Below are 26344 nucleotides of genomic sequence, written 5' to 3'. Positions count from 1 at the left end.
GTTGAACCCTCCTCAAACACTACAGAAAATGTAAAGGCCAAGATCCAAGATAAGGAAGGAATTCCTTCTGATCAGCAGAGAGGCTAATCTTTGTTGGTAAGCAGCTGGGAGATGGCCATATTTTGTAACATTCAAAAGGAGTTCACCCTTTCTCCTGTGCTGAGACTTCATGGTGGTCCTGAGAAAAGGATAAAGTCTTTCACCACAGACAAGAAGCATAAGTGTAAGAGAAAGGTTAAGCTGGTTGTGCTGTAATATTAAGAAGTGGATGAAAAATGGCAAAATCACTCGACTTCGTTGAGTGTCCTTCTGATCAATATGATGCTACAGTGTTCAAGGCTAGTCGCTTTGACAGACATTACTGGGTCAAGTGTTGGCTGACTTACTGCTTCAACAATCCAGAAGACAAGGAGTTGTGTGTGAGTTAATAAAAACACAGAAATGGGAAAAAAGAAATGGGCCTAGGCAAGAGTCCTGCTTCTAGTGCTTCCTAAGTATGTGATCTTAATGCCAGAGTCACGGGAATGTTGAAGCACCATCGAAATGACAACTGTTTGCCCACAGGACGGCAGAATGACGATTTTAAAAGCCCAGGCGTTGGTCTCAGGCCTGGGTAGAATTCAAACTCCATCACTTGGGAGCTGTGCGACCTTGGTAGACACCGCTTGAGTTTTTGTTTCTTCATCATCGGGAATAATTACACCTCCGTGTGTAGGGCTATTTGGAAAAGGCATTATTCCTGTCAGGTGACGTCTTAAACATCAGGAACTAATTACAAGTTCCCTGGCAAGGCTCTAAATGTCGGCTGAGTGACACGAGCTCCGCCCCACCCTTGAGAGCATAGAAGTCCCGCCCCTGGTTTTAAGGTCGAGCCGAACTCTGCAGAACCAGTCACGGAGGTATCCTTAGCCCCACGAGGTCCCTCCGAGGTCCTAGAAAAAGTGTCACCGGTATCTGGATCCCGCCCACTTCTTGAGAGCCCCCCTCGAGGCCACTCACCAGCTACAGCCGGGATTATAGAGAAACACACGCGGGACAGCGGAGGCGGAGGTGCGGGCGTCATGACGTCACGGGCTGGCGCGGCGGCGCAGGCGTAGCGCGTCACGGGCGGCCGGGCGGCGAGCGGTGTTTCGGCAGAGGTAACCTCACGTCCCTCGCTCGGACCCCAGCGTCGGAAGCTGCTTTCGGGGCATGAGCTGAGAGGGCACGGCTCCGAGGCTAGCGGGTGAGTACCCGAAGCTCAGCACCATCCTGGCCGCGGGGACCTTGGCGAAGACTGCCCTCACCCGCAGGCTTCTAGGCCCCGCCCCGGATTGTCCTGTATCTGGCCGGAAATAACAATTCCATTAGTGACTTCGCTGCCAGGAATCGGGAAACCCTGGTTGCTGGCCTGACCCTGTGATTAGCGTGTAGGAATAAGCGACCCCAGAGCCCTCCAGAGCCCTCCTGACTACTAGAGTTGATACATCTCAGCTGGGAGGAATAGATTGGCATTTTATGAACTTGTTACTCTTAAGGAGTTGTCGCCTTTGCAACCCCCAAACGACTTGATAGTCACATACTTACTAGACTTTACTGTTTCTCAAAAACTCATGACCTGAGCTGGCACATGTATATTCTTATTTAAAATGACCACGTGATGCAGGAACAATTGTCTCCACCTGTGGAAAGATGAGACTTGACTTTGTTTCATTCATTCTCCAAGAAAATAGTACCAACTCTGAGCCAGGCAGTGTACTGTATCCTGGGTAAAGAACCATGATCAAGGCCCTGTGCTGTAGGGGTTTTTATTATTTTAGAAGAATAGGCAAAAAGTAAATTACCCAATGTATTCACATTATATGGGAAGGGGGAAGTGGCAGGGACAGAGAATGTGAGGACGATAACCTAAGGGAGGGACTGTTATTGAAGCCACAATTATTGAAAAAGTCCATTTTGAGTCCAGGTCTCTCTAGCCCCAGGTCTTGTATTCTTCCTATTGAAACATGGCCTCTTTGGCATTTTTAAGTATCTTTTGGTGTTACAGTTGCTTTTAGACATGAGAACATCAGAAGTTCTAGCATTGAAATCCAACTTTTCTCTGTCTAAAATAGTGCAGCCCCTAGTCACATCCTCCGTCTCAGTGTTGCATGAGTTCTCAGCGTGGTTCTGAAGGCTTCAGGGGTAGAACTTGGGAGAAGTACTACCATAATGAGATACTGCCCTCATAAGGGAACTGAACTGGCCTTGTTAAATGATAGTATCTGTCTCGGTATCTGTCATTAATTACTTCAATCAATATTTTCCTTTTTTTTTTCTTTTTTAAATTTAGTTTTCTTTCCCTTTCAAAAATTTCTGAGAATAGGGATTATTTTGTACAAGGCTGAGCTTGAGGCACTTCTAGATACAGAAGATAAATGTTTTGGTTTTAGGGTTTTGTTTTTTTTTTAAGTCTTTGTTTTCCTAGCAGGGAGGTCTGTAGTCTGGTATAGGCAGCTATCTTCCCTGTCCCGTTCTCTTTTCTTTATCATATTGTATATTTATTACAATTTCATTTTTCATCTGTAAACTCATTTTTTTCCTTCTCAGCAACCTTAACTAATAAGGAAAGCAGGGTATATCTTTACAGATCTTTCAGATTTATTTACTCTGTGTATGAGCCTTTTGCCTGCATCTGCGTATGTATGTGCACGGCATGTATACAGTGTTTCATCTTCCAGAACTGCAGGTAGTAAGCCATCAAGTGGGTGCTGGGAACTGAATTCCTGGGTCCTCTGCAAGAGCTCTTAACTGCTGAGTCATCTCTCCAGCCCCTCAGACTTTACTTTAAAACATGAAGAAACTGGGCCAGCAAGATGGCTGACCAGTAAAAGTGCTTCCCATATAACCCAGACAGCCTGAGTCCAATCTCTAGGATCCAAGTAAAAGTGAAAAGAGAGAACCAGCTCTTGAAAGTTGTCTTCTGACTGCTGTCTGTGCTACATGATAGCCCAGCCCCCTCCCCAACCCATGATAATAAAGTAAAAACAAGGAAAGTGGGGTACCAAGAAAAATAACTTCCGGTGGAAATGGGACAATTTATAACGAAGTCTTCTGGCTCCAGGCTTTTTGCAGTATCCATTACCGCCTCCATCACAATCCTTTCTGTGAGGTGAGATGCTTCAGGAATGAAGACCAATAGTAATTTATCAGACTTTTTTTTTTTAAAAAAGACTTGTTTATTTTATGAGTACACTATAGCTGTCTTCAGACACACCAGAAGAGGGAATCAGATCCCATTACAGATGGTTGTGAGCCACCATGTGGTTGCTGGGAATTGAACTCAGGACCTCTGGAAAAGCACTCAGTGCTCTTAACCGCTGAGCCATCTCTCCAGCCCAATCTATCTATCAGTCTTGAATACTTCTAAGAAGCGTGGTTCTGAAGGCTTCAGGGGTAGAACTTGGCAGAGCTACATACCTTAATGAGATACTGTCCTCATAAGGGAACTGAACTGCAGTTGTTAGACAGCTTGCCACAGTTACACAAAGGAAGCAGATGGTGAACTGTAATAACTGAGGAGAAACATCTCTTGTTACTACCCGAACAGTAAACTCGATCAATAGCTAATATAGACTACTTACTGTTGTTAAATAGTGACTTTTTATGTATGCAATCCTCACAACTGTCCTATCAAATAAGAACGATTGCCTCTAATTTTACATTTGAGGAAATTGGGGGCCTATAAAATTTAGATAATTAGCTAAGTCACACACCTGCTTTCCTATCCATTCACCTCTAACTCCAGACTCTGCTCCTGTTTTTTTGTGCCACCTGCTCCCTGTACTTTGTGTTGCTCCAAGAAGAGCAAGAATATAAGCTGCTCTTCTATGTCTGTTGCCTTCAGCACCATCGAGACAGTTTTCCTTTTTTCCTGCAGTATTATGTGGTGATAGAGCCTTTGGCCTCCTGCGTCAGTCAGGGAGACTTAAGACTCTCCACACAACAGTACCTCTTTATCCTAAAAGGTAGCTCTGGCTGCCAGAAGTGCTGTCCCAAGGCAACTGGTCCAGGGCCCCAGTGAGGGAATAACAGGCCTTTAAAAGACTGCCCAGAGAGCATGTCTTCCTTGGATATATATTTGGATTACATGTGAGGTCTCATGTTCACACAAAATTGTTTTAGTCTCCTGCCTGAACGTTCACATCGCCTTTAGTATTTTTTAGAGATTGATGGAAGCAGAAACCAAAACTCTTCCCCTGGAGAATGCATCCATCCTTTCAGAGGGCTCTCTACAAGAAGGACACCGATTATGGATTGGCAACCTGGATCCCAAAATCACAGAGTAAGTCCATTCGTTATGTGCAGAGAGATTCAGCATCTGCTATGGATGCTCTGGAGCCTTTTCAGAGCAGTGGTAGCATCTCCATCCCTTCATTTGTGTTCGAATTTTTCTCTGAAGGGGATATGATGCTGTGCTTAGCCTGTTCCCATTTTCCATACAACTGTGAGGACCCAGCTTTGCGTTTCCGCCAAGCATAAGCCTCTTTCTTCCTAGTCAACAAAGAGTGGGACTCTGTGCCAACTGTTCAACTCTGTTCCCAGCATTTCTAGAGAATCATTGTAGAACCAACCTGAGGCATATTTTGTCTCTCAAATGGAAGAACAAGAAATCGTCTTGATATCTTTGAAGATTTATTTCTTTTATGTATGAGTACACTGTCGCTGTCTTCAGACACACCAGAAGAGGATGCCAGATTCCATTACAGTTGGTTGTGAGCCACCATGTGGTTGCTGGGAATTGAACTCAGGACCTCTGGTAGAGCAGGCAGTGCTCTTGACCGCTGAACCATCTCTCCAGCCCGTCTTGATATCTTTGTGCATAAGCGTATGAGCCCCACTTAACCGATGGAAGGGAGCAGCCATGGAACCATAGACAGTGAGTGGGAAGGCATCTCAGAGATCACCCTTTGGTTTTCACTATTCACTAAGTGGTTGGAGTGCCTGTTGGGTGCCCAGCACCATGCTGATCAGTTTAAACAGGCTCTATGAGTCGTGATCACTTGGGGCCCTGACACCATCAACCCTCTTTCTCTGCAATAAAGGAAATGAGGCTCTAAGAGGCGAATTACCTTGCCCAAGATCACATTACTAATTGAATTCAGAGTCCTCACTCCCACTCATTTCATCAGACCCATTGCAGTGAAAAGGAATGTCTTGGCAGAGAATTACTAGGTCCATGGGGGCAGAAGGAGTAAGGGTGCCGGTGTCAGTGGTGGCAGAATTGTGAGGAGTGAGTAGACTGTCTACGTGGAGTCAGTGCTTAAAGCAAGCACGGAATAAACCAACAGTCCTGGAATTATTCCTAGAGTAGGGCTAAGTAAACACAAAGGTTTTGAGAGAGGAACCCTTTCATTTGAGTCTGAGATGAGATGAGGTGTATTTAAGGATTGGAGTTAGGAAAGAGGAAAAGAGATGTAATTTTACTTCACAACACAGAATTTCACTCCTAAACCTGCACTGGGCCCAGTCAGATGAGCGTAGGTCTCATTGGGTATAAATTACAGTGATACTGAGGATGCCTTATCTTCATGTCCTGTCGCTATGGTCATGGGAACATGAGTGTGGTTGTATTTATTACCATCCTTTCTTGTGGATGTGAGAATCAGCTCTTCATTAATGTCTGTTCATGTCAATTTTTCCATCCTCTAAAATGCAGGCTCTACAGGGATGCTCCCCAGAGTGGTTTCCATTCCCACCTCTCCTTGTCTGGATGAAAATCTAAAGCATGGAAACAGTGCCAGCCATGTTGGCTGCAGCTCTCTGTAATGAGGCTCCTGTGCTGCTCCTGTCCTGATGCTCATCGAAGGCTCACAGGGCATCTGCCCTGGGGCTTGTGTCAGAATGAGCGTATGACTGTAGTCCTGAATTACATCTTTAACAGGAACACTGGATTGAGACTTTCCCACATTTCAGTCAAAGGCAGATACTAAATGCCAACTGTGTGTCAGGGCCTTGCTGGCTAAAAGTGCTTTGCTGTGCTGTACCCGTAGTATCCCTATTTCTCTATTGCCAAAACAATTTTCTCTATCTTCCTTCTATGATTTCCATACCTTGAAATGATTTGTCCTCAAAGAAACTGATTTGTTACATCATTTATCTTCAAAAACACAGCTTCCGATCAAAGCTCACGTACGGTTCACTCACATGAAAGCTTAGTATCACTTTGCTGGATTTCATGAGTCTTGTGGAAACAGTATTTCCTTCAAGTTCAAGGACCTGAACTTTTAGATCCTCCAAGGGCAGAAAATAGTGAACCCAGTTAAGTAACAATCGATCCCCAGCACTGAGGGCAGATGAACACCGGGAACTTGTGTTGTCAGTTGAATCCAAAGCTCTAATCTTCTAGTGACTCGAAAGGGAAGTTTGCAGAATGTCTTCCAGTTTTGCCCATTAAGTTACCCAACCGAAAACTGCTGCCATTTCCTCTTCATCAGATCCTTACGTCTCTTTCATATGCCTGTATCCCAGCTCCTTAACCTTATTTCTTAATCTTTCAGAACTTGCTTTGAGTGTTTGTCCTTTAAAAATATTCTGTTGCTTCTTTTCAGTCAACTGCGAGGACTAGTCACAAGGCTATCTAATACAGTGGTGGGTGGTGGGAGGGGGAAGGGGGCTTATATACACAGGGTTTTCTGGCTGCATGTGTGCCTGGTACACCACGTGTATGTCTAGTGTCCTGGGAGAGCAGAAGAGAGCATCAGATTCCCTGGAGGAAATAAAGTTACAGATGGTTGTGAGCTGCTGGGAGTGGAATCCAGGTCCTCTGGAAGAGCAGCCATTCTCTGAACCACTGGGCCATCTCTCCAGCCTTGATGGTAGATACTTTTCAAACAGCATTGAAAAATGCTGTCTGTCATTCATTTTCCCCACATTTTTTTTAATCATTAGTTCTGGTTGCCCTGTGTATATCTGTGTCTTTTGATTATTAATCTGGGTTCTTCTCAAGTTATATTAGGACATCCTTGAGTGTTTTCAAGAATATGACAGTCTGGCACTCAAACATTATGCTGTTTGTGCTCATGGTGATTGACTCCTTATACACAGCTCAGCTACCTAAACTCTTGGGTCATGTTCTTCTGTGTTCGATACAATGAACATACATGAATAACTAGGATACAACCACTCCCAAATGTTGCTGTATTATAAGATAGAGCTTATGTGAACATAGCATCTTACTGTTTCACGACTATGCTGTATGCCAGAGGCATTCACGTGACTAAGTGGCTCTTGAGTGAGTGATGGACACCTATTCTTACAGCAGTAGTCAAGCCTGAATCCCACTAATTCCCCCTGTGTTCCAGTTCCCCGGCTTCTTTGTAAGTCAGGGTTTTGTAAAGTGAGAATGTTCAACTGAATAACAGAAACATTTCCTCTAACTCACACTCTATGAAGTCCTCTTATTTTACCTCATAACAGCCTAGATGAGTGGAACAGATTAGCCATTCTTTATAGGAAAAGGAAAGTTATACAAGTTGGCTCAATTTACAAAGCAGTTTATGATAGCCCTAGCTTCCTCCTCCTAGTTAACTGCACCTTTACTCAGATGTTCTGGTAGTCAGAGCAACTGAATAATCACGACCTAAAGCATCCTGTTTTGAATTTAAACATGTGGAAACTTCTAAATTACTGTGAGACCTGAACTATAAGCTTAGAACTATAAATATCACCAATACTTTTAGCAGGGAAGCCAAAAAGTTAGTATCTTGGATGTTGATTGACATTCTGTACTTAGGGCTGACTTTCTTATTCAAATTTTAAATGTGCTCTATGAAATCAGAAAGTAACTTTTGCATTGTATGTAAGAGTGAGAGAGAACATCAGTAGAAATTTTAACAGTGCTTTCTAAGCAGAGGGGACACTATCAAATGTATGTAAGTCGGGGTTAAGAAAGAAGGCTCCATATAAACAGATCCAAAAGGACCTTTTGGCCTTAGGCAAGAATGAGTACCAAATGGTAATGAAGGCAGTTGGATAGGTAGAATACTGTCAGGTGACGCTGGGCTCTTTAAATTGTATTCAGACAAGTGAAGTTCGTGTAGAGTGCCCTGAGGATTTTCACAAGAACCTGATATCAAGGCGGTGATGTTTTAGTGGGGATTCAGCTGCACTTGTGCAAGGTAGGTTAGAAAGGCCAAGACTGAGGGTGCAGATCAGTTGGAGGATAGTGTGGACAGTGAACTTGGAGATTGGTGGGTGAGTCTGAGATGTGAAAACCAGAATAGAGGAGTGGAGAGGAAAGAGATTCTGAAGGGTGTTGCTATTTTCATTTTATAACACTAGGGCTCCAACTCAGCCTCAGCCACAGAGGGGTCTTGCCTGGGCAGTGTGAACAGCTCAAGTGCCTACTGACCATAGAGTAGTGGTAAAGAAGTCAGTTTGCAGCACAGTGAGTAAACTTAAAGGCCAAGAGGTAGAGAGCCACCAGGTGCAGTTGTCCTTGTGGTGCTGACTTTCGGGGATTAACTGGGTAAACCAGGACTCACTGCAAGCAGACGCACGAGCCGGTAGCAGCAGTTGCTTCCCTTACTCTCTTGCCTTCCCATATTCTTCCTTCATAGTCCGTGACTGGCGTGAAGTGATGTTTGCTGTTTTCTTACTTAAGTCTGAAACAATAAAGCATTTAGTAAGGTGTATAGCACAGGACACAAAGATTCTCTTCATAGTAATTTCTGTAGACTATAAAGAAAATTTTCTCTAAAATCACTATATAGTAAATTTTAAAATCCTAAAGGTCATTTCATTGGCTCTCTGTTGCCTCTCTGTTTCCTGTAACCTCAAAACAAAATTCCCTGTATACACATTCCTCAAGACCTGTCCTTCCTCTCTACTCTTCTCCAGACTTAACTTTTCTCATTGCATGGTATTCACTCATACTAACATACATTCAGATGTCCCTCTTTCTTAGGCTTTCCTACACTCCTCACTTCCAACCCCCAACCCCGAGTGATTATGCATATATTCCTCTACCCAGCATTGAGGGCCTAGAAGACAGTTCTATCCATCTAGAGGTCCTTGGCACATAGTAGGTATCTGTTTTAGCATTTGTACAGGTGATTGCTTCTGTGCCACCAAGCAGGAAGGCTATTTTAATGACTCATTAGGAGAAGAAAGCACTGATTGGGTTACAGAAGTGGGGGGGGTGGGGGACAAGCATACTAATCTCTCTGGAAGGCAGCAGGGTGCACATTTCGTTAAGGGAAGCGAGCCCGCTGCTGAGGACTGAGCTCCCATACTCCAGCAGCAGATGAAAGTGCTTGCAGATGTGGAAGCGAGAGGCTTCAGGCTTTTTTCACTATCTGAGCCTGCAGTCCCCATCTCCAGGAAGCAAAGTAGTAAACATTTCATTCCTTTTGTTTCAGTGTTCCGATAATTTCAAGAAATTATCAAACAAGAAAAGAAATCTTAGCGAAGTTGAAAGACACAGACCTAAGCAGATGTTCCTGGAATCTTAAGGTCACATTTCTCAGGCAGCGCGTGTTTGTTAGCTTTACAATGAATAATCTGTTGGCATTTTTTCCCTGAGTAAATTAAAATTCATTTCCTAGGAAATGCCAATCGCGTTACCTTCCTGCTATTTAGCAGAACGGAGCTAATGAAAAGATAGCTGTGCCATAGTAGCCTTCAAGTTTTGTTTTGTTTTAAATGGATTTGACCCACCATTCTGTGACATTGACATGGTGTGGAGGTTTGAATGGGTGTAGTAAGAACAGGTGTGGCTATGACTTAAAGCCTGTAGGGGAGACAGACTTGCTATAAGCCTGTCCAGATAATCAAGAACAGAGGTTTGAGGTGTCTCCAATCCCCCCTCCCTCCAAGAGTCCAGCATTCTCACTGGGTAATTGAGGTCTCCTGATGGGAGACAGTAATTAAGTACCAGGTCTTCCATTTCAAAACTAGTCCAAGGACCAGATTACTCTCCACAGTGGGGCTTGGGAGCCTTTCATCCTATCCCAGTACTAGACCTGTATTGTATCTTTCTACACCTGATTAACTATGATGGACTTGCTTATTGATACCCATCAGTGTCAGATTTAGTGCGGTATTTCCTATCTCTGCTTCCCAAAGGAGACCTTGCTCAAGAATATACTTGTGGTGTGTTTCTCCTAGAAAACAATGTGAATAGGACCTCCCTGACTTCCCCGTGAGGTAGAATTCCGAGTAGTAACACATTTAGCATGTGGGCTGATAACCTTTTTAGTATCAAGGGGACAGCATTGTTTAGAGAAAGCCTTGACTCCATTTGAATAGCCTAGAGGATGCCAGGAGGAAGGCCAGAGGAAAAGGAAATGGGAGAGCTGTTGGTTTGTCTCACCCTTGCATCGGATGACAGGAAGTCAGAATGGAGATCAGCCATGGCAACCTGCTAAGGCCACATCTGTCCGAACAACCAAAAAGCCTTACAGGAACCAATGTGTGTTACCAGTGGGTCTATAAGAAAGGGAGAAGCAGAATGGCAAAGCAGTAGTTTGGGTGAACCTCTACCTGGAATAAATTCCTTCTTTGACTCTTTAATTTGACCATTTACCAGCGTATATACTGTATTATGGAAACAGGTTGGCTGATTCACAGAGCTGGCCAGTGTCCCTTATATGGTGAGAGCAGCCTCAGTCTTGTTTGGTTTCCGTGTTGTCCTAATTTCCAGTCACATTTTAAGTTCTGTAGAAGTGCCACTAACTACAGTTTGGATTCTAGCAGAGTCCCTCTCAGTACAGTTTGTGGTTAATGATTAGCTACAAAGTGTAATAGAGAGCTGTTTTGTATGTGTGAATAGGGATGGTTTTGCAATTTTGTTTATTTTTGATACAGAGTAGGTTTGGGGTATGTGTGTGCGTGTGTGTGTGTGTGTGTGTGTATGTGTGTGTGTGTGTGTGTTTCTGATGAAGTTTCAGATATTCATAAGAGCTATTTCATTGCCAAGAAGTTAAAAAATAAATAAATCGACACTATTTTTGAGTTTTTCTCCAAAAGTAAAACAAACAGTGCTTGTGTGCCAGACAGCTCTTTGTTAGGTGTGGTTCTGGTGTTTGGTATTTTGTGTTGGACAGATGCAGAGGCATGGCCATTCTAGTTCCCATTCCAAATACAGGCAAACAGTCTCGTTTCCCAAATAAACTAACAGCAGTCTATAGGAAAGCTTAGGGCATCGGCCAGGGAACCTTTTGCCTGAGGTAAACTACCTCCCTCTTTTATCTTACATTTGAGGCTGAGCAGCCAGCAGCATTCCCTGAGTGAACTCATGGCTCTTCTGTCTCCACAGATACCACCTCCTCAAGCTCCTCCAGAGGTTCGGCAAGGTGAAGCAATTCGATTTCCTCTTCCACAAGTCGGGTGCTTTGGAGGGCCAGCCCCGAGGGTACTGTTTTGTTAACTTTGAGACTAAGCAGGTAATTGAGCTCCTCTACCTCTTACAGTCTGCACTCTGTCGTAATCCGTTCTAAATCTCCTGACCACCAGACCTCATGGGCAGGAGTCATGTCTGGTTATTCTCTGTGCACCTCACTCTGAGCTAAAGGCTGTGTCCTTCACTAGTGAATGTAAGTAGTACAGCCTCACAAACACCCTCTCCCTGGGTTCAAGAGAGTTACAGACTGCTGAGGTACAGATTCAGTGAGACTGCCACAAAAAACAAGGTTTGAGCACTGAGGGATGCATTCAGCGTTGGCCTTACCACACACTACTCGTATTACTCATGTGCATACATAATTTATATACATGTGTACAAAGTGTGTGTGTGTGTGTGTGTGTGTGTGTGTGTGTGTGTGTGTGTTTGTGCGCGTGTGCATGCTTGTGGGTCTCAGTCTCAGAAGTTACATACAAATTTTGTGTGATATTGGGATTAAACCCAAGGCCAGTATATCTTCTCCCCCCCACCCCCCTTTGAGACAACCTCACTATGTAATCCCTCACAGAGTGCTTGCCTCTGCCTCCTCAGAGCTGGAATTAAAGCCATGCTCCATCATGCCTGTCTGAACCCAGGGTTAATATATGCTAGCTAGAGAAGTACCACTGAGATAACCCTGCTCAATAACACATGTTGATCCTCAGTGATCTGTATCATAGATTTATATATTTCACATGTGACTTGTAGTACAGTTCAGAAGTAAGCAGAAGGTGCAGCATGGGGTGATGACACTTGTGATCCCAGCAGTCAGGAAGCAGATGCAGGTGGGATCTCTGAATTTGAAGCCAGCCTGGTCTTATATAGTAGTTCTAATCCAGCCAAGGCTACATAGTGAGGCTCTGTCTTTAAGAAAAAAAAAAAAAAAAAAATCCTGAATTCTGATGACTGCATAATGTTATATGGGTTTGTTACCTGAACCCCAGTTGTTAGTTATTTAACTCACCAGCAGTGACTGACTGTATAGGCATGATGGAGTGGGTGTTGTTATAGCTCTATGTGCATCCACTGCATTTAGGGAAATGGAATGAATAGCATCACCAGGAGGCATCCATTTTAGCCAGGCGTAGTGCTGAGCTTTATCCTAGTGCTTCATCCCAGCACTCGGGAGGCAGAGGCAGGTTCATCTCTGAGTTCCAGGCCAGCCTGCTCTAGAATGAGTTACAGGACAGCCAGGGCTACGCAGAGAAACCCTGTCTCCAAACAAAACAAACCAGACAAAGGCATAATTGTTGTTAATGTAGTTGCCACAGCTGGGCCTGGCTGCACTGACAGTAAATCCAGCCCTGGGAGAAGGAGGCAAGGAGACTGAGAGTTGGAGGGCAGCCTGGACTACATAGTAAGGAAAAAAAGATACAGTTGCCACACTGACTACCAGAAGCAATGTATCAGAGTTACTTCTAAGGTCGCACAGGGCATCATTTATCCTCACCTTTGTCCACTCCTTTTTGGAGCAATTAAAGACTGTTCATGTAATAGCCATTTTTAAGTGTTTTTCCTTGATAGAGTGATGAGGATTCTTGCCAACAACTAAAACCAGAGCTCATGGTAGGGGCATGTAATATTTAAAAACCCTGGCCTAGTAGTCAAAACATACTTTATATTCCTGTATTTTTTTATTTTTTAACTTTGATCAAGTCTCTTTTGGCCTCAGTTTTATCTAAAAATGGAGAAGGGTAAGAGGTTCTCTTTTGCAAATTTGGAGAGACTGAGAATATGTAAGTGTAGATGTGACAGTACAGTGAACATATAGTATTAAATTTGTGAACTTTGAAACAATGTACAGAGATGGTAATTGTTCTTTTAGAATGCTTATCCCTTGTTGGCCTCTACTGCTGCTGCTACTTTAGGGCTAAGAGAACATTAAGGACATTGTAATCCCACAAGTGAAGCAAAGCGTGTCTCCTGTCTCGCTCTGTGTGCTCTGGTGGGGCCTTCTTACAGCGGGTGAGCAGCCAGTGCCTGACACACAGTGCATGGTGATGAAAGTGCATGGGATAGATGGCTGCTGAGTGCTACAGACTCACTGCTGTCCAAGTCTTCCTTTCGGGCCTCTTCACCCCTACTGGATGTGAGTTCCACTTAGTTGAATGCCTCATGGATACCAGTGGTTTGTCAGGATGGGAAGGTTTGCTGAGAGTGACTTCTCAGCTTTGGCGTTCCTTTTAACCTTGTCGCTGCTATGTCTGCTGATGAGAGGGTCGGGAGAGTTTGTGCTCTGAAAACCAGGCGCATAGGTTGACTCACAGATGCCTCGCTCAGTCTCTTGGATTAGCTCTGCCTTTTCCAGCCTGATTGCCTTCTTATCCTTGAGCTGTAGTCAAGGATATAACTCCATAGCTCCCGAGTGAGCACTGGTTCGTGATGTAGTCTGCACACCGGCTAACGCATGTGTGTGCAGAAAGATAGCACCTGAGGGGGCAGTGCTGTCAGCTCACACTGGAGCGCCTCCTCTGTGCGTCCTGCTTTTCATGCCCTCTGAAGACTCACAGCCACCCCTCGGGAACGAGTAGTAGTGACCATATTTTACAGCTGACAAATGTAGAGACTTTAAATACCTGCAAACCCTGCACTGCCAACAAGTGACAGAGGATTTGAAATCTTATTTCGTTTTTAAAATTCAAGATGTTATTGTTGTTTGACCATTTGAAATTATAAGCCAAGTTGAATTATAAGTCCAGTTACCAAAAGCAATTTGGTTAGAAACCCAGCTATCGAAACTTACTGAGGCCCTGTGAGAGTACAGGTAACTGATAAGTGTTTGAATTTCTGACTGACTCTTGTCCTGTCTTGGACAGGAAGCAGAACAAGCCATCCAGTGTCTCAATGGCAAGCTGGCACTGTCTAAGAAGCTGGTTGTGCGATGGGCCCACGCTCAGGTCAAGGTGAGTGTAAGGGAGACAGACACAAAGCACCCACCCTGGCTGAGTCTCTGATGAGTAGCCCAGCTCTCCATTACGTGCGGCCTGTTTGTGCCACAGCCATGCTTTGCTCTCCTCCACTTGAATTGACTATGTGTCTCGCCAGACTTTTCTTTTGAAAGCTGTTGGAGAGGAAGCAAGTTCCCTCATTGTTTCTCTGCACATGCTCACAGATCCTGCTGTGATTGATTTTTGCACGTGGCTTATGTGTACACTGAAGCCTCTGTCTTTTTTTTTTTTTTTTAATGGGAATTGTTCTTGGGGTGGAGAGTCTATGACTCTTCCCAGCCTCACATCTCTAAGGAGAGTTCCCATGTATTTATTGTTCTAAACACTTGAGAAGTGGGTAGGCTCTTTGTGCTTAAAGCACTATAGTCCCTCTCCTGCAGAGGTTGGGAGAATGACTAGAGTGTGGATTTGTGGAACTTTGCAGGGTCTGTATGGCTCCAGGCCTTGAAAAGTGGCACACTGCCCTGTCCACTTTATAGTTGGTCTCTTGGGGAAAGGTACTGTAAAAGCTGTGGCCATTTTTTTTAAGGTATTCTAACCAGGCTATAGTGGCACACGCTTTAATCCCAGCACATAGAAGGCAAAGGCAAGTGGATTTCTGTGAGTTCAAGGCCAGCTTAGTCTACAGGGCAAATTCCAGGACAGCTTGGCCTACACAAAGAAACTCTAGTTTACAAAAACCAAAACAAACAAGCAAAAAGGTATTCTGTTCCAGCTGGCACGCAAGTGGTAAGGGGTGGACTCCAGCAGTCCCAACAGACAGCCCTTGCTGCAAATCTGCCAGCAGACGGACTTGCAGCTGTCAGAGCTAGAGCGTCTGCTCTCAGCTAGATGAGCCCAGGTTCTGATCTGAGCCGTGCTGCCTGCTTCCTAGCACACTTCCCCATAAGAACTCAGACTAAATTGACATCTGAGTAGCATGTCCCTGCTGAAAAGCAGGCTGTATAAGCTGTGAGGCCTGTGCACATCCCAGGTCGCGATGGGACAGGCACCCTCAGTGTCTCAGCTAAGTTTCTCATCCTGCATCTCAGGAAGAGGCAAACAGGAGAAATCACCCTTCATCCTGCCTTTCATATGAAATGTCTACCTCGTGGTTTCTTTTCTGACCAGAGGCCCCTGATTGCTCTCAGTGTCATACTTTTCACAACAAGTACGTAATTATTTGACATCAAATTAAACTCCTTTCCTCTGTCCAACATGGAGCGTTGTTACTACTCCTCTTCTCCAGCAGGCCGATTAAGCGTTGAGTATTATACTTGTTACTTTGCAGAATCTAGCAGAATTTTAAAGTGGTTTGAATAAACCAATACTGTAAGAAGCATTATATGGCAGGTTTAAGACCTGTGAGAGGGCAGGCAGCCCTGCTGTGCATTTGTACATCTGTGAGTTTGAGCAATGAAGTTCTTAGCTAGGAAATTCCTCCTCTCCCCAAAAAGACTAATGACGAGATAGAAGCTTTTTCTGGACTTCTTTTTCTAGGACAAAATTTTGCATTAATATTAAATATAAAACAGGCCTAGGGTTGTCTAGCAATACGCTGGTGGTAAAATGGATGGGATTGGCATATTTTACCCGTGTTGGACTTCTGTCAGCTAACTTCTGCCTGGGTGAAGTAATCCACCTTCTGTCCCTTTCAGAGATACGATCATAACAAGAATGATAAGATCCTTCCCATCAGCCTTGAGCCATCCTCAAGCACTGAAGCTACTCAGTCTAACCTCAGGTAAGGCAGCATCCGAGCACTGCCAACACTCTGATCACAGTATAGTGAGACGCGACAGGCTCTTAATCTAGAGTAGACCGCGGGTCTGTTGTGTTAAGAGAGAGATGGTCAGTGTATATTTCCTCTTTCTCCACACTCCCCCTTCATAATCATGTACCACCATTCATAGAATTCATTCACCGAAAAAGGAACAGGTTTAATGGTCACACACAGCTCCTTGAGCTAGCGCTAGGAGATAAATCACACACAGCCCTTTACCCTGAAAACAAGCATTCTAATGAGAGCTGTGTCCCTGGCATTTTCGTTATATACTAATTCCTCCCCGACTCTGGCCTCTCCTGTGCTCGCAGATGTTGATTCTGTGTCCCTGCAGCAGCTATAATAGTCTTGTTCCCATCTACATGGCTTGTCAGCTGCTTCTTTGGAGTTAATTCAAAACAGGGGCACCAAGAGTTGAATAGAGAAGGGGAGTTGAGTGGGTGGGGGAGCAGAAGCAGTTGTGTGTGTGTGGTGTTCAGGGATTTTGTTGGTTTTTGTTTTTTCTTTCTTTGCACTGTAGCTTAGGGAAAAATTTTAACAATAACAGTAACAATAGTCAGGATCTATTGAACTTTCTATAGCAAGAACTATGCTAAATACTTTATTTAGAGTATATACTTTAATACCATAAAAAGTACTTCACATATGGAAAAACCAAAGCTTAGAAAAGTGAAATATTACTGCTCAAACCATGCTCATAACAAAGAAACAAAACCAGAATTTAAAAACAGGCTTGATGGACCATCCTTGACTTATTACTTCAAAATTCCCCAGGTTATAAATGTCAAGATTCCTATTAAAGCCTGTTCAGGACAGCAGAGTGTGTGTGAGGGAACACCCATGGCTCAGAAGTCCACAGTTATGCTCAGTCTAACGCAGGATTATAAACTGCGATACCTATTTGGATAGAACCCCAGACAGGAAGGAAACATCTCCTCCCTATACGAACTGTTCGCTGAGCCACACAGAGTTAAAAGCATCTCACTAAACTGCAAGGAGGAAGATGGTCTAGAAATTAAAATAAATTACATAGGGAAAAAAACGTGATTTCTTTAGAGTCATTGAGAGCTCCTATCCATGTTCTGTCATCCCCACAACATCTAAAGCTCCTCGGTCACAGGTTGATCTCCATGGAGATTTTCATAGCCCTCCTACACAACTCTCTGACTTAGGCCTGATGCTCTCCCTATTGTAGTAGTGGACATGGCTTTAAGTTTTCCTCTGTACCTGTAGCTTGTTTGCCTAGTAGTTTCCATCTACTTTTAAATTGAGAGTGTTTTGGTCTTCATTTTTCTATTAGAACTGTGCTTCGGTAGAAGACAGTGGTGTTTCCCTATGACTCATGCAGATTGAAGTTTCGCTGTCTCATTAATGGAAGAAAGACCAAATTACATCCCTGTAACACAATGTAATGCACTTAGAAACACAGCGTAGAGCTACTTCTGCTGATAGCACGAATTTCAAAAACTTGCATGTATTTGTGTGGTCCACATGATGTTTGGATATGTGCGTGCAGGGAAAGCATCTGCCTTTTCCCATGTTTGATCCCTTCTAGTTGACTTAGTTTTTAATTGGTCACCCACAAAAATATGTGGGAATGATCAACTGCTGTATGCCATTTGCAGATCTCTAGAAGGCCATGTGAACACTCCTTACCAGCTATAGACCGTTGGCAGCATCAAGAATAAGAAATGGGGAATCTGGTGCAGCACATGACTGCCTGAGTGCAGGGGCCCGAGTCAGAAGTGACTGGTTCACGACTGACGCAGCACCCTCCCTTCATCCTCTCAGAGTCTGCAGAGCTATGCTGCCTCCTCTCTGATGCAGAGGAAAAACAAAGGCCTTTCCACAAAGGCCCAGTTTGTTAGCCTTGTGAACCCTGGGCACGTTAAGCCCCTCTGCATTTATCCCATAAAATCCTGAGGGTAGGTAACCCTTCTTGGGTTATTATAAGGACTAGAAGCAATAAAGTCCTGACACTGCTGGGTGTCTGGCTTGATGTAACATATTTGTTCATAAAAAGAAACTCAGGGCTGTAAATACGGTTCAGAGGTTAAGAACACTAGCTGTTCTTCCAGAGAACGTAGGTTCGATTCCCAGCACCTACATGGTGGCTCATAACTATCTGTAACTCCAGTTCTAGGGAATTTGATGTACTCTTCTAGACTCTGAGGGCACCAGACATAAACATATATAAAATACATGTTTTCTTTAAAAAGAGAAAAAAGAATTGATAAGATTTCTTTTAAAAAAAATGTTATATTACTCAGTGGTTAGAAAGGTACGGTAGTTGGTATTAGTTAATAACATGGACCTATGCGCCAGCTTGTATCCACATCTCAACTCTCACTCACAAGCCATGTAACATTTTCAAAACAAGAAATAGAACCTACCTTTAACACCATTGGCTGCAGAGATGGCTCAGCAGTTGTTAAGAGCACTGACTGTTCTTCCAGAGGTCCTGAGTTCCATTCCCAGCATCTACATGGTGGCTCACAACCATCTGTAATAGGATCCGATGCCCTCTTCTGGTGTGTCTGAAGACAGCTACAATGTACTCAATAAAATAAAATAATAAATTTTTAAAAAAGATGATGGGAAACAACATTGTCAGTCCTGTCTTTTGTTTACTTTCTGATAAGCACTGAGGTACTGCCTAAAGTCTGTGTCTCAGGACTGACTATGTAAGGGCATATGACACGCAGAACTGTGCCTGAGCTTATACTGTAAAAACTTAAGTCGTTTTCTGTTTCATTTTTCTCATTTTATAATTTTATGTCGTGTTGGCTCCTAACACACGTCGGCATAGGAGAGGAGAGATGCGAGCATTTTCTGAATGTACCGCAGCCCACTCTGACCCTCTGCTGTGCTTTTTCCAGTGTCACTGCAAAGATAAAGGCCATTGAAGCAAAGCTGAAGATGATGGCAGAGAATCCTGACGCAGAGTACCCAGCAGCGCCTGTTTATTCCTACTTTAAACCGCCTGATAAAAAAAGGACTACTCCATACTCGAGAACAGCCTGGAAGTCTCGAAGATGATGGTCAGGAGTTACAGAGCAGCAGAGGCAATGTCTGCACCCCAGAAGTCCTTAGCCTCTGTACTTTGTAGGTGTGGATGGTAACCAACAGAGCACAGTCTTGTTAGGCCGGTGACGCAGCGCGTTTGGGTGTTCATATGGATGTGTCTTCCCTGAACTATGTGTTGAGTTGAGCATCATCCAGAATAAATAGGAATAAGTCCAGACTGTGATTTGAACACTGAGACGCTCTAGTTGGCTGCTTTGTTTGGATTTGTAACTCTAGAAACACAGTTGCCAGAGAGAGAAACAAGCATACAAAGTTGTTACTTAAATCAGGAAACTAAATTTATTAACATCCACCAAAAACTTTTGGCATTTTTATGTGTACACATCTCTTCAACATAAACAAAAATAAGGGGAGGGTGGGAAGTGAGAGACATTTTCAGTCGTTTTTAGAACTGTTTGAGAGTGTTCTGTGGAAATCCTTCAGTTTGGCTAAAAAGAGAATTCTTGGCAAAAAGCAGCCGACCCCTTGAGTGAATGTTGTAGCAATCTGTTTCAGAATTATGCTTCTTATTTCCAAACCTCAATTAGGAAAACGTGGTGTATGTCTTAAAATTGTTTATGTCAACAAAGTGCAGAATCACATTTAGCATTTTATACCACAGCAGATACTCTATTTGAAAATCCAGCCTTTATTCTCTGGCAATCATGGTTTTGAATATGAAGGACCTTGCCGTCTGTAATACCAATGTTATTACTCACCTGGATCTTAGTACGCGTGCATGGGATCGCTTTATAGCATGACGTTGTTCCAGTTAGAATTGTATCATGATCAGTCTAAGTAGAAAAGCGGAATTTCTCTGAAAACCTCAAGTTTACTGTATTGGCCGCTCTCAGCCATTGCTCTCTCACAGTTGTGTGTGGGACTGCAGGAAGCGGCTGAGTGGCCTTTTTGCAGCTGAGAAGGGAAGTGCAGTGAGCAGCAGGAGTCAGCAGCCAGTGCTCAGGCACCAAGACCATAGCAACCACACGGGTTCTGTCCTTTCGGAAGACTGCACAGCCTAAAAGTGAGCGTTATTTTGACAGCATGACAGTTAGATCTCCAGATATCATTGTCTCTTTGGGCACGCTGAATATGGTAGTATAGAGACATACATAAATGGGCAGCCTTGGGAATGTGTTTGTTCAGCTCAGGGCTGACTGCTTTGGTGCCAGGCCTGACAGACTGTTTCATTAGCAGCACCATTCTTCACTGAGCAGATCACTGCTGCTCACCGCAGGTGCCACCCATGATGACTTGGGTTGCAGAGGCTCAAGTCTTCCTGGGGTTAAGACGCTTGACCTCTGGGGTTTCAGAATCCACAGAACTGCTTCAGAGGAATTCTTACTGCTTTTCCCAAGGCCAGTCTTTTTTAGCTATCTTTAGATACTGAATAAGTCCCAGATTTATCAGTTGTGTATATCTGTGATACAGGAAACTCTTCCACTTGGGAGCTCGTTCAGGGAAGTGGGAACACCGGCTCCCATTTGTCTGGTGACTTCTTAGAATATAGAATTCACCATTTCATCCTTAAGTTCTCAAAGGGTTGTAGGTGGAGTAGAATTTGATGCCAATAGCCTTCTATTTTTAATAGGAACCTAGAGAATACTTTAGGATTATCTAGAGTTGTTTCTTTAGAATCTAGAATTATTTATTTGTATTTAAACAATGTCTATGATTTGTACCAATTCTTACCCCTTTATGTGAATAAATGCAAGACGGTATCTGTGTGGTCTTCTCGTCTTTTGTCTGCGTTCTGGATCACAGCCCTCTAGCAGCCTGGTTTCCACTCAAGTTGGCCAGTACCTTATCCAGGTGACGTGCTGCTTTTCAGTGCCTCTGTCCAGAAGGCTCCATGGACAGAGTCTCTCCACCCCTCTGCCTGCCTAGCCTTGCCATTTAGAGGTGAGGAAGGGGACTCAGTGGTCTCCTGGCACAGGTGGCTGAAAGGAAAATGGAAGGCTGAAGTCCCTGCATGTATCATGAACGTGCCTTCTCTCTAAGTACAAGTTTTCACAGAATGAATGTGCACATTGTAAATATGCTGAAAGGGCCTGATGAACCTCCCAATTACAGATGTGAACCCGGGCTAGTAAGAGATCATCTGTACTTTGGAATTATTCCTTGTCAAAATCATCTCACTTTTAAGTTTGACTTATTTGAGTGGAGGATTGGTGGGAATACTTAGGTGGGGGTGGAGGATTGGTGGGAATACTTAGGTGGGGGTGGAGGATTGGTGGGAATACTTAGGTGGGAGTGGAGGATTGGTGGGAATACTTAGGTGGGGGTGGAGGATTGGTGGGAATACTTAGGTGGGGGTGGAGGATTGGTGGGAATACTTAGGTGGGGGTAGAGGATTGGTGGGAATACTTAGGTGGGAGTGGAGGATTGGTGGGAATACTTAGGTGGGGGTGGAGGATTGGTGGGAATACTTAGGTGGGGGTGGAGGGTTGGTGAGAATACTTAGGTGGGGGTGGAGGGTTGGTGGGAATACTTAGGTGGGGGTGGAGGATTGGTGGGAATACTTAGGTGGGGGTGGAGGGTTGGTGAGAATACTTAGGTGGGGGTGGAGGGTTGGTGGGAATACTTAGGTGGGGGTGGAGGATTGGTGGGAATACTTAGGTGGAAGTGGAGGATTGGTGGGAATACTTAGGTGGGAGTGGAGGATTGGTGGGAATACTTGGGTGGGGGTGGAGGGTTGGTGGGAATACTTAGGTGGGAGTGGAGGATTGGTGGGAATACTTAGGTGGGAGTGGAGGATTGGTGGGAATACTTAGGTGGGGTGGAGGATTGGTGGGAATACTTAGGTGGGGGTGGAGGGTTGGTGGGAATACTTAGGTGGGAGTGGAGGATTGGTGGGAATACTTAGGTGGGGGTGGAGGATTGGTGGGAATACTTAGGTGGGAGTGGAGGATTGGTGGGAATACTTAGGTGGGGGTGGAGGGTTGGTGGGAATACTTAGGTGGGAGTGGAAGGCTGACAGGAATACTATGGCGGGAGGAGTGACAGTTCCTCAGACACACGGCATTACTCTAACCTGTTGGATTTCTGTACTTGGCATCTCAATGTTTGGGGGAAGGGCGACCTAAGGAGACATTACACAAAGCATGTTGTAAATCAGGAAAGCCCTGGTTTTAAGAAGCCTTGCATTCTACAACCCTGTCTCTTGATTTATGAAGGTGAGCAGCCAATTTCCAAATCCATCCATACATCTCTGGTTTGAATACTAGTGTATAAAAGAGCAAGGTATTCTTGCCTTATAAATTAAATGTTAAACATTTCCAGTGTGAAGTCAATGTGTTCCTAAAATATTTGAACCTCACAAATTGTCCTTGATTTTTCCCCTTTTCTTTTTTTCTTGCTCCTATCTGGACCGTCTTTCAAATGCATCTTGAATCCAACTACTATTCACCCAACACTTCTGTTTTTGCTCTAAGTCACAACTATTGCAGTGCCTTGCTAACTTTCCCCACCCCACCCCGCCTCCAATGTTGCCCCTGTAGAAAGGATTTGAACTAATAGAGCTGAACACATGTACTAGACAAGCGCTCTTATCTTTGAACTACATACTTAGCCCTTTTCCTGGTTTTCCATTTTGTGAAAGGGTCTCATGCTATAACCCAAGTGGTTGAATTTGTGTCTCAGACCTCAAGCTGACAAATCTCATCATGAGACCCAACAAGCCTTTTTAAATAATTCTTTTGAAATGTCATTCTTGAGCTACATATAGTAGCATGTATCTGTAGTCATAGCTACCTGAGAAGTAGAACCATTTAAGTCCAGAAAGCCATGAAGAGCCTATATATCACAGCAAGACTTTATTTAAAGTTTGAATAAATAAACAAGTGTTTGATGGCTTTCTGTCACATCTAGAATAAAATCCAAAGATCTATATGGTCCCAAATGACTTAGGCTTAACTACCACCTACCATATGGCCTTTTCCCTGTTGGTCATTGTCTTCAGCCATAGTGGCCTCCCTGTTCCTTCGGGCACAACTCCGTGAGAAGTTCCATTAGCTGCTGCTGTTGCCTAAGATGCTCTTGAGCCCAGGCCATCTGCTCATTTCTCTCCTCACGTGTCGGTGATTAAGAGGCTGTCCTTGGCCTTCTGTCAAAATTACATCCCTGCCACTTTCCACTTCTTGCCTTCTTATTTTCTCAATAGAACTAACTCACCACTACCCAACATTCTATATAATTGGATATCTGTCCTCTGTTTAAATATAATGTTGATTCAAGAAAGAACATTGCCAGTGCTATGTCACCAGACTTTTAAACAGGGCCTATCATGTAACACATGCCCAATGAAATTGCTGAGGGAAATACTAGGATCCCAGTTGCTTGAAAGTTGAAGAGACTTGTGAGACCATCCTACGTCACTCCTTTGTGTATCCCGGTGGAAAGTAGGGAAACCCAGGGAGATAATGGGGCTTACACGGGATTATACAGTTAATAGATGTTATGGTTTCAAGGTGTCCTTCAAGGGTTCACATGATGAAGCTGAACCCTCATTATGAAGTAAGTATTAAGACCTTGAACAGTCGAGCCAAGTGTGGGGGCACATGGTTTCGATCCCAACATTTGGGATAGAAAGGCAGGTGGACATCTGTGACTTCAAGACCAGCCTGGTTTACATGGTGAGTTCCAAGCCAGCCAAAGCTACACAGTGAGACCCTAACATAAAAAGAAAAAAAATGAAGGACAAGGAAGGGGAGGGGCCAGCAATGCTTCCTCTCTATGCCTCATCTTGCACACCTCACATGTAAACCTCAGGAAGAAGACCACCATTAGATGCCATCCCTTGACTTCTGGTTGGCCCCCAGAACTGCCAAAGATAACCCCTTTCCTTTAGCTCTAAGGTAGCCTACCTCATGCACTTCATTATGCACTCCAGACACAGCACAATAGAAGAGCTTTAAGTGGAATCTCACTATGCCAGGCCTACAAGTATCTCCCCAAGTAGGCGGTGCCTTGGCGGAGTGACACATGCCACTCTTTTTGTACAGCTGCGAGTGTAAGTGGCTGAGGAAAAAAGTCAGACTATTATCTTGTGGCACATGAAAATCAAGTTTCAGGGTCCAAGGAAGTTTTAATTAGAACACAGATGTCCTCATGAATTCACATAATATCTCTCTCAGGCCATTTTTCACTATAGCGATATTTGAGTAGTTACACAACAACAACAAAAGAAGCCATGGGTCCTCAAAGCCTGAAGTACATACATATCTGCTCTAGACTGTCCAGTTATTAGAAATGCCTTTGCTGAGGAAACATACTTATTCCACAACAATAGATCCCACCGTAGTAACTACAGAAAGTACAGGAGGCAGATGACGTAATGGTGTGCAATGGATGTTATTACTTTCTCTTTTTTCCACATCTATTGTGTGCATGGGTTTTTGTTTTGTTTTTTGTTTGCCTGCATGTATGTGCACCGTGTGCATGCAGTGCCCTCAGAGGCCACTGAGTGTCAAGTCCTCTGGAACTGGTATTACAGAGAGTTGTGAGCTGCTACATGGGTGCTGAGACCCTGTCATCTGGAAGAGCAGCCCCCTGCTTCAGCCTCCTGTTGCTAGTTCCTTATTTGCCTCTGGAATGGGGAATTGTCCGTACCATCCTAGTATCACTACACTGCAAATGATTGCAACCTCCTCACTGGCCTCGAGAGGAAGCCAGGTCGTATGTACACTTAGCATCAGATGTGCCTGAGTTAGTTTTCCCATCCCCGTCAGAATTCTTTCAGCTCATGGGACAAAAATCAATGTTCCAATCACCTCGTGGTATGAATTTTACTGGCTCGGGTAACTAAAAATTTCAGGTATTCATATGATATGTCCAGAGGTCTGTCTTAGGATTGTGTTTTCCTTTTGATTGGATCCTTTCGTGGGCAAGCTCTTCCTAGTGGTCTCTGGAGAGGAGAGAGATTTGAATCTTTGGTTCAAACAATCGGACCAATGAAGACTCTGCCCCAGGACACAGGACACTGGGATTTTACCTTTTTCAGTCCAACTTTTACTAGGAGTATTGATTATACAGAATGACTTATGTCTCCATGTGCCCTGTGACTGAAATAGAAATATCATTAAAGACCCAGGGAGGCCCCCCTCCCCCTCTCAGAGGAGAAGGGGAAAGGGATGGAGGGAGGTACTGTGTAAGGGGGTAACCGGGAGGAGGGAGGACAGCGATTGGGAAATAAAGTAAATAAATTATCAAATAAAAAAATCATTAAAGTGGTAGCCTTTCTCCCCTCCCTAAAATCTCCACTGTTTGAGAAGCTGTTCCTGCCCCTCCTCTCAGCTGAGGAAACATTGCACAGCCATAGACTTCGACATAAGAATGATAGAGTCTAATCCCAATGCATGGTCACATACTATGATAAAACAAGAACAGAGGAGAGACCTCTACCACAGGTAGGGGCACAGATGAGAGAATAATGATTTCCCAGAAAATGGCTGTGCTAAACCAAGGACTTAGGAAGAACATAGGTAGGGGAGGGGTGTGATGGAGAGAGTAAATAGTATAAGAGAGCCTGGAATTTAATTGCTATAGAAGCAAGCTCTGTCCAGGCACCTGTATGTGTAGAATAAACCAGGCTTCTGTGCTTTTACAGTCTCCCCAATGTGCTGTCCCCAACCCCCAGGAGACTTGATACTCCAAACCAGACACTCTCCCAGATCATCAGCGATCATCCCCACCCTGTACAGAAATGCTGTAAAGATGTTCCTTCTACTTACAAAGTAATGCTTGCCCGGCAAGCATCTCCCCCACACGTGTCTTACATATTTCTATAAGTCTGTAAAGGTTGGCCTAAAGCAGTTACTACCTCTCTGCTCTTTAAATGCTAAATTCTATTTCAGCATTTATCATTATACAGTCTGCTTTGTCATTTAACAACGATGGCCACTGAAAGGAATATAAACCTCATGTGCCAGGAACCCCCAGAAAGCAGACAAGGCCATTCTTCCCGGGAAGGGAAGTTTCAGAAGCTCCCATAGTGTTCCTGTCTGTCTCCAGGATGACATCTTTGAAACCTCCTCCCAGCTGCAGCCTCGCTTCAGAGTACTTCCTCCTGAACACACACCCTCTGCCCCCTTACCCTGACCAAAACTCAGTTAAACCTCCCTGCCTGTCCCTAATTGCCCAGCCTGAAAGAGAAGATAATTAGAAATT

General features: G+C 44.2%; 2 protein-coding genes across 8 annotated transcripts in view; one reads left to right on the top strand and one right to left on the bottom strand.

Annotated features, from left to right (window-relative positions):
* Positions 1-1310, bottom strand: part of Mrrf (mitochondrial ribosome recycling factor) — a 56368-nt gene extending 55058 nt beyond the window's left edge. For 6 of the 7 annotated variants that reach the window (XM_087652767.1, XM_087652769.1, XM_087652764.1 and 3 more), the window contains exon 1: positions 1000-1310. The gene's annotated coding sequence lies outside the window, so the exon portion shown is untranslated. The remainder of the gene's footprint in view (positions 1-999) is intronic. The other variant, NM_001008354.1, reaches the window with a different exon arrangement.
* Rbm18 (RNA binding motif protein 18) lies at positions 1092-20899 on the top strand. The gene is given in 6 exon segments (NM_001107838.1): positions 1092-1225; positions 4175-4303; positions 11279-11405; positions 14218-14304; positions 15987-16072; positions 18991-20899. Coding segments are annotated over 5 exon segments (573 nt in total). The 5' UTR covers positions 1092-1225; positions 4175-4190; the 3' UTR covers positions 19151-20899.
* Positions 20900-26344: the final 5445 nt, after the last annotated feature.

This window comes from Rattus norvegicus, chromosome 3 (assembly GCF_021556685.1).
Source record: "Rattus norvegicus strain SHRSP/BbbUtx chromosome 3, alternate assembly SHRSP_T2T, whole genome shotgun sequence".
NCBI classification, from domain to species: Eukaryota; Metazoa; Chordata; class Mammalia; order Rodentia; family Muridae; genus Rattus; species Rattus norvegicus.
This window is presented reverse-complemented; position numbering and strand designations above follow the sequence as displayed.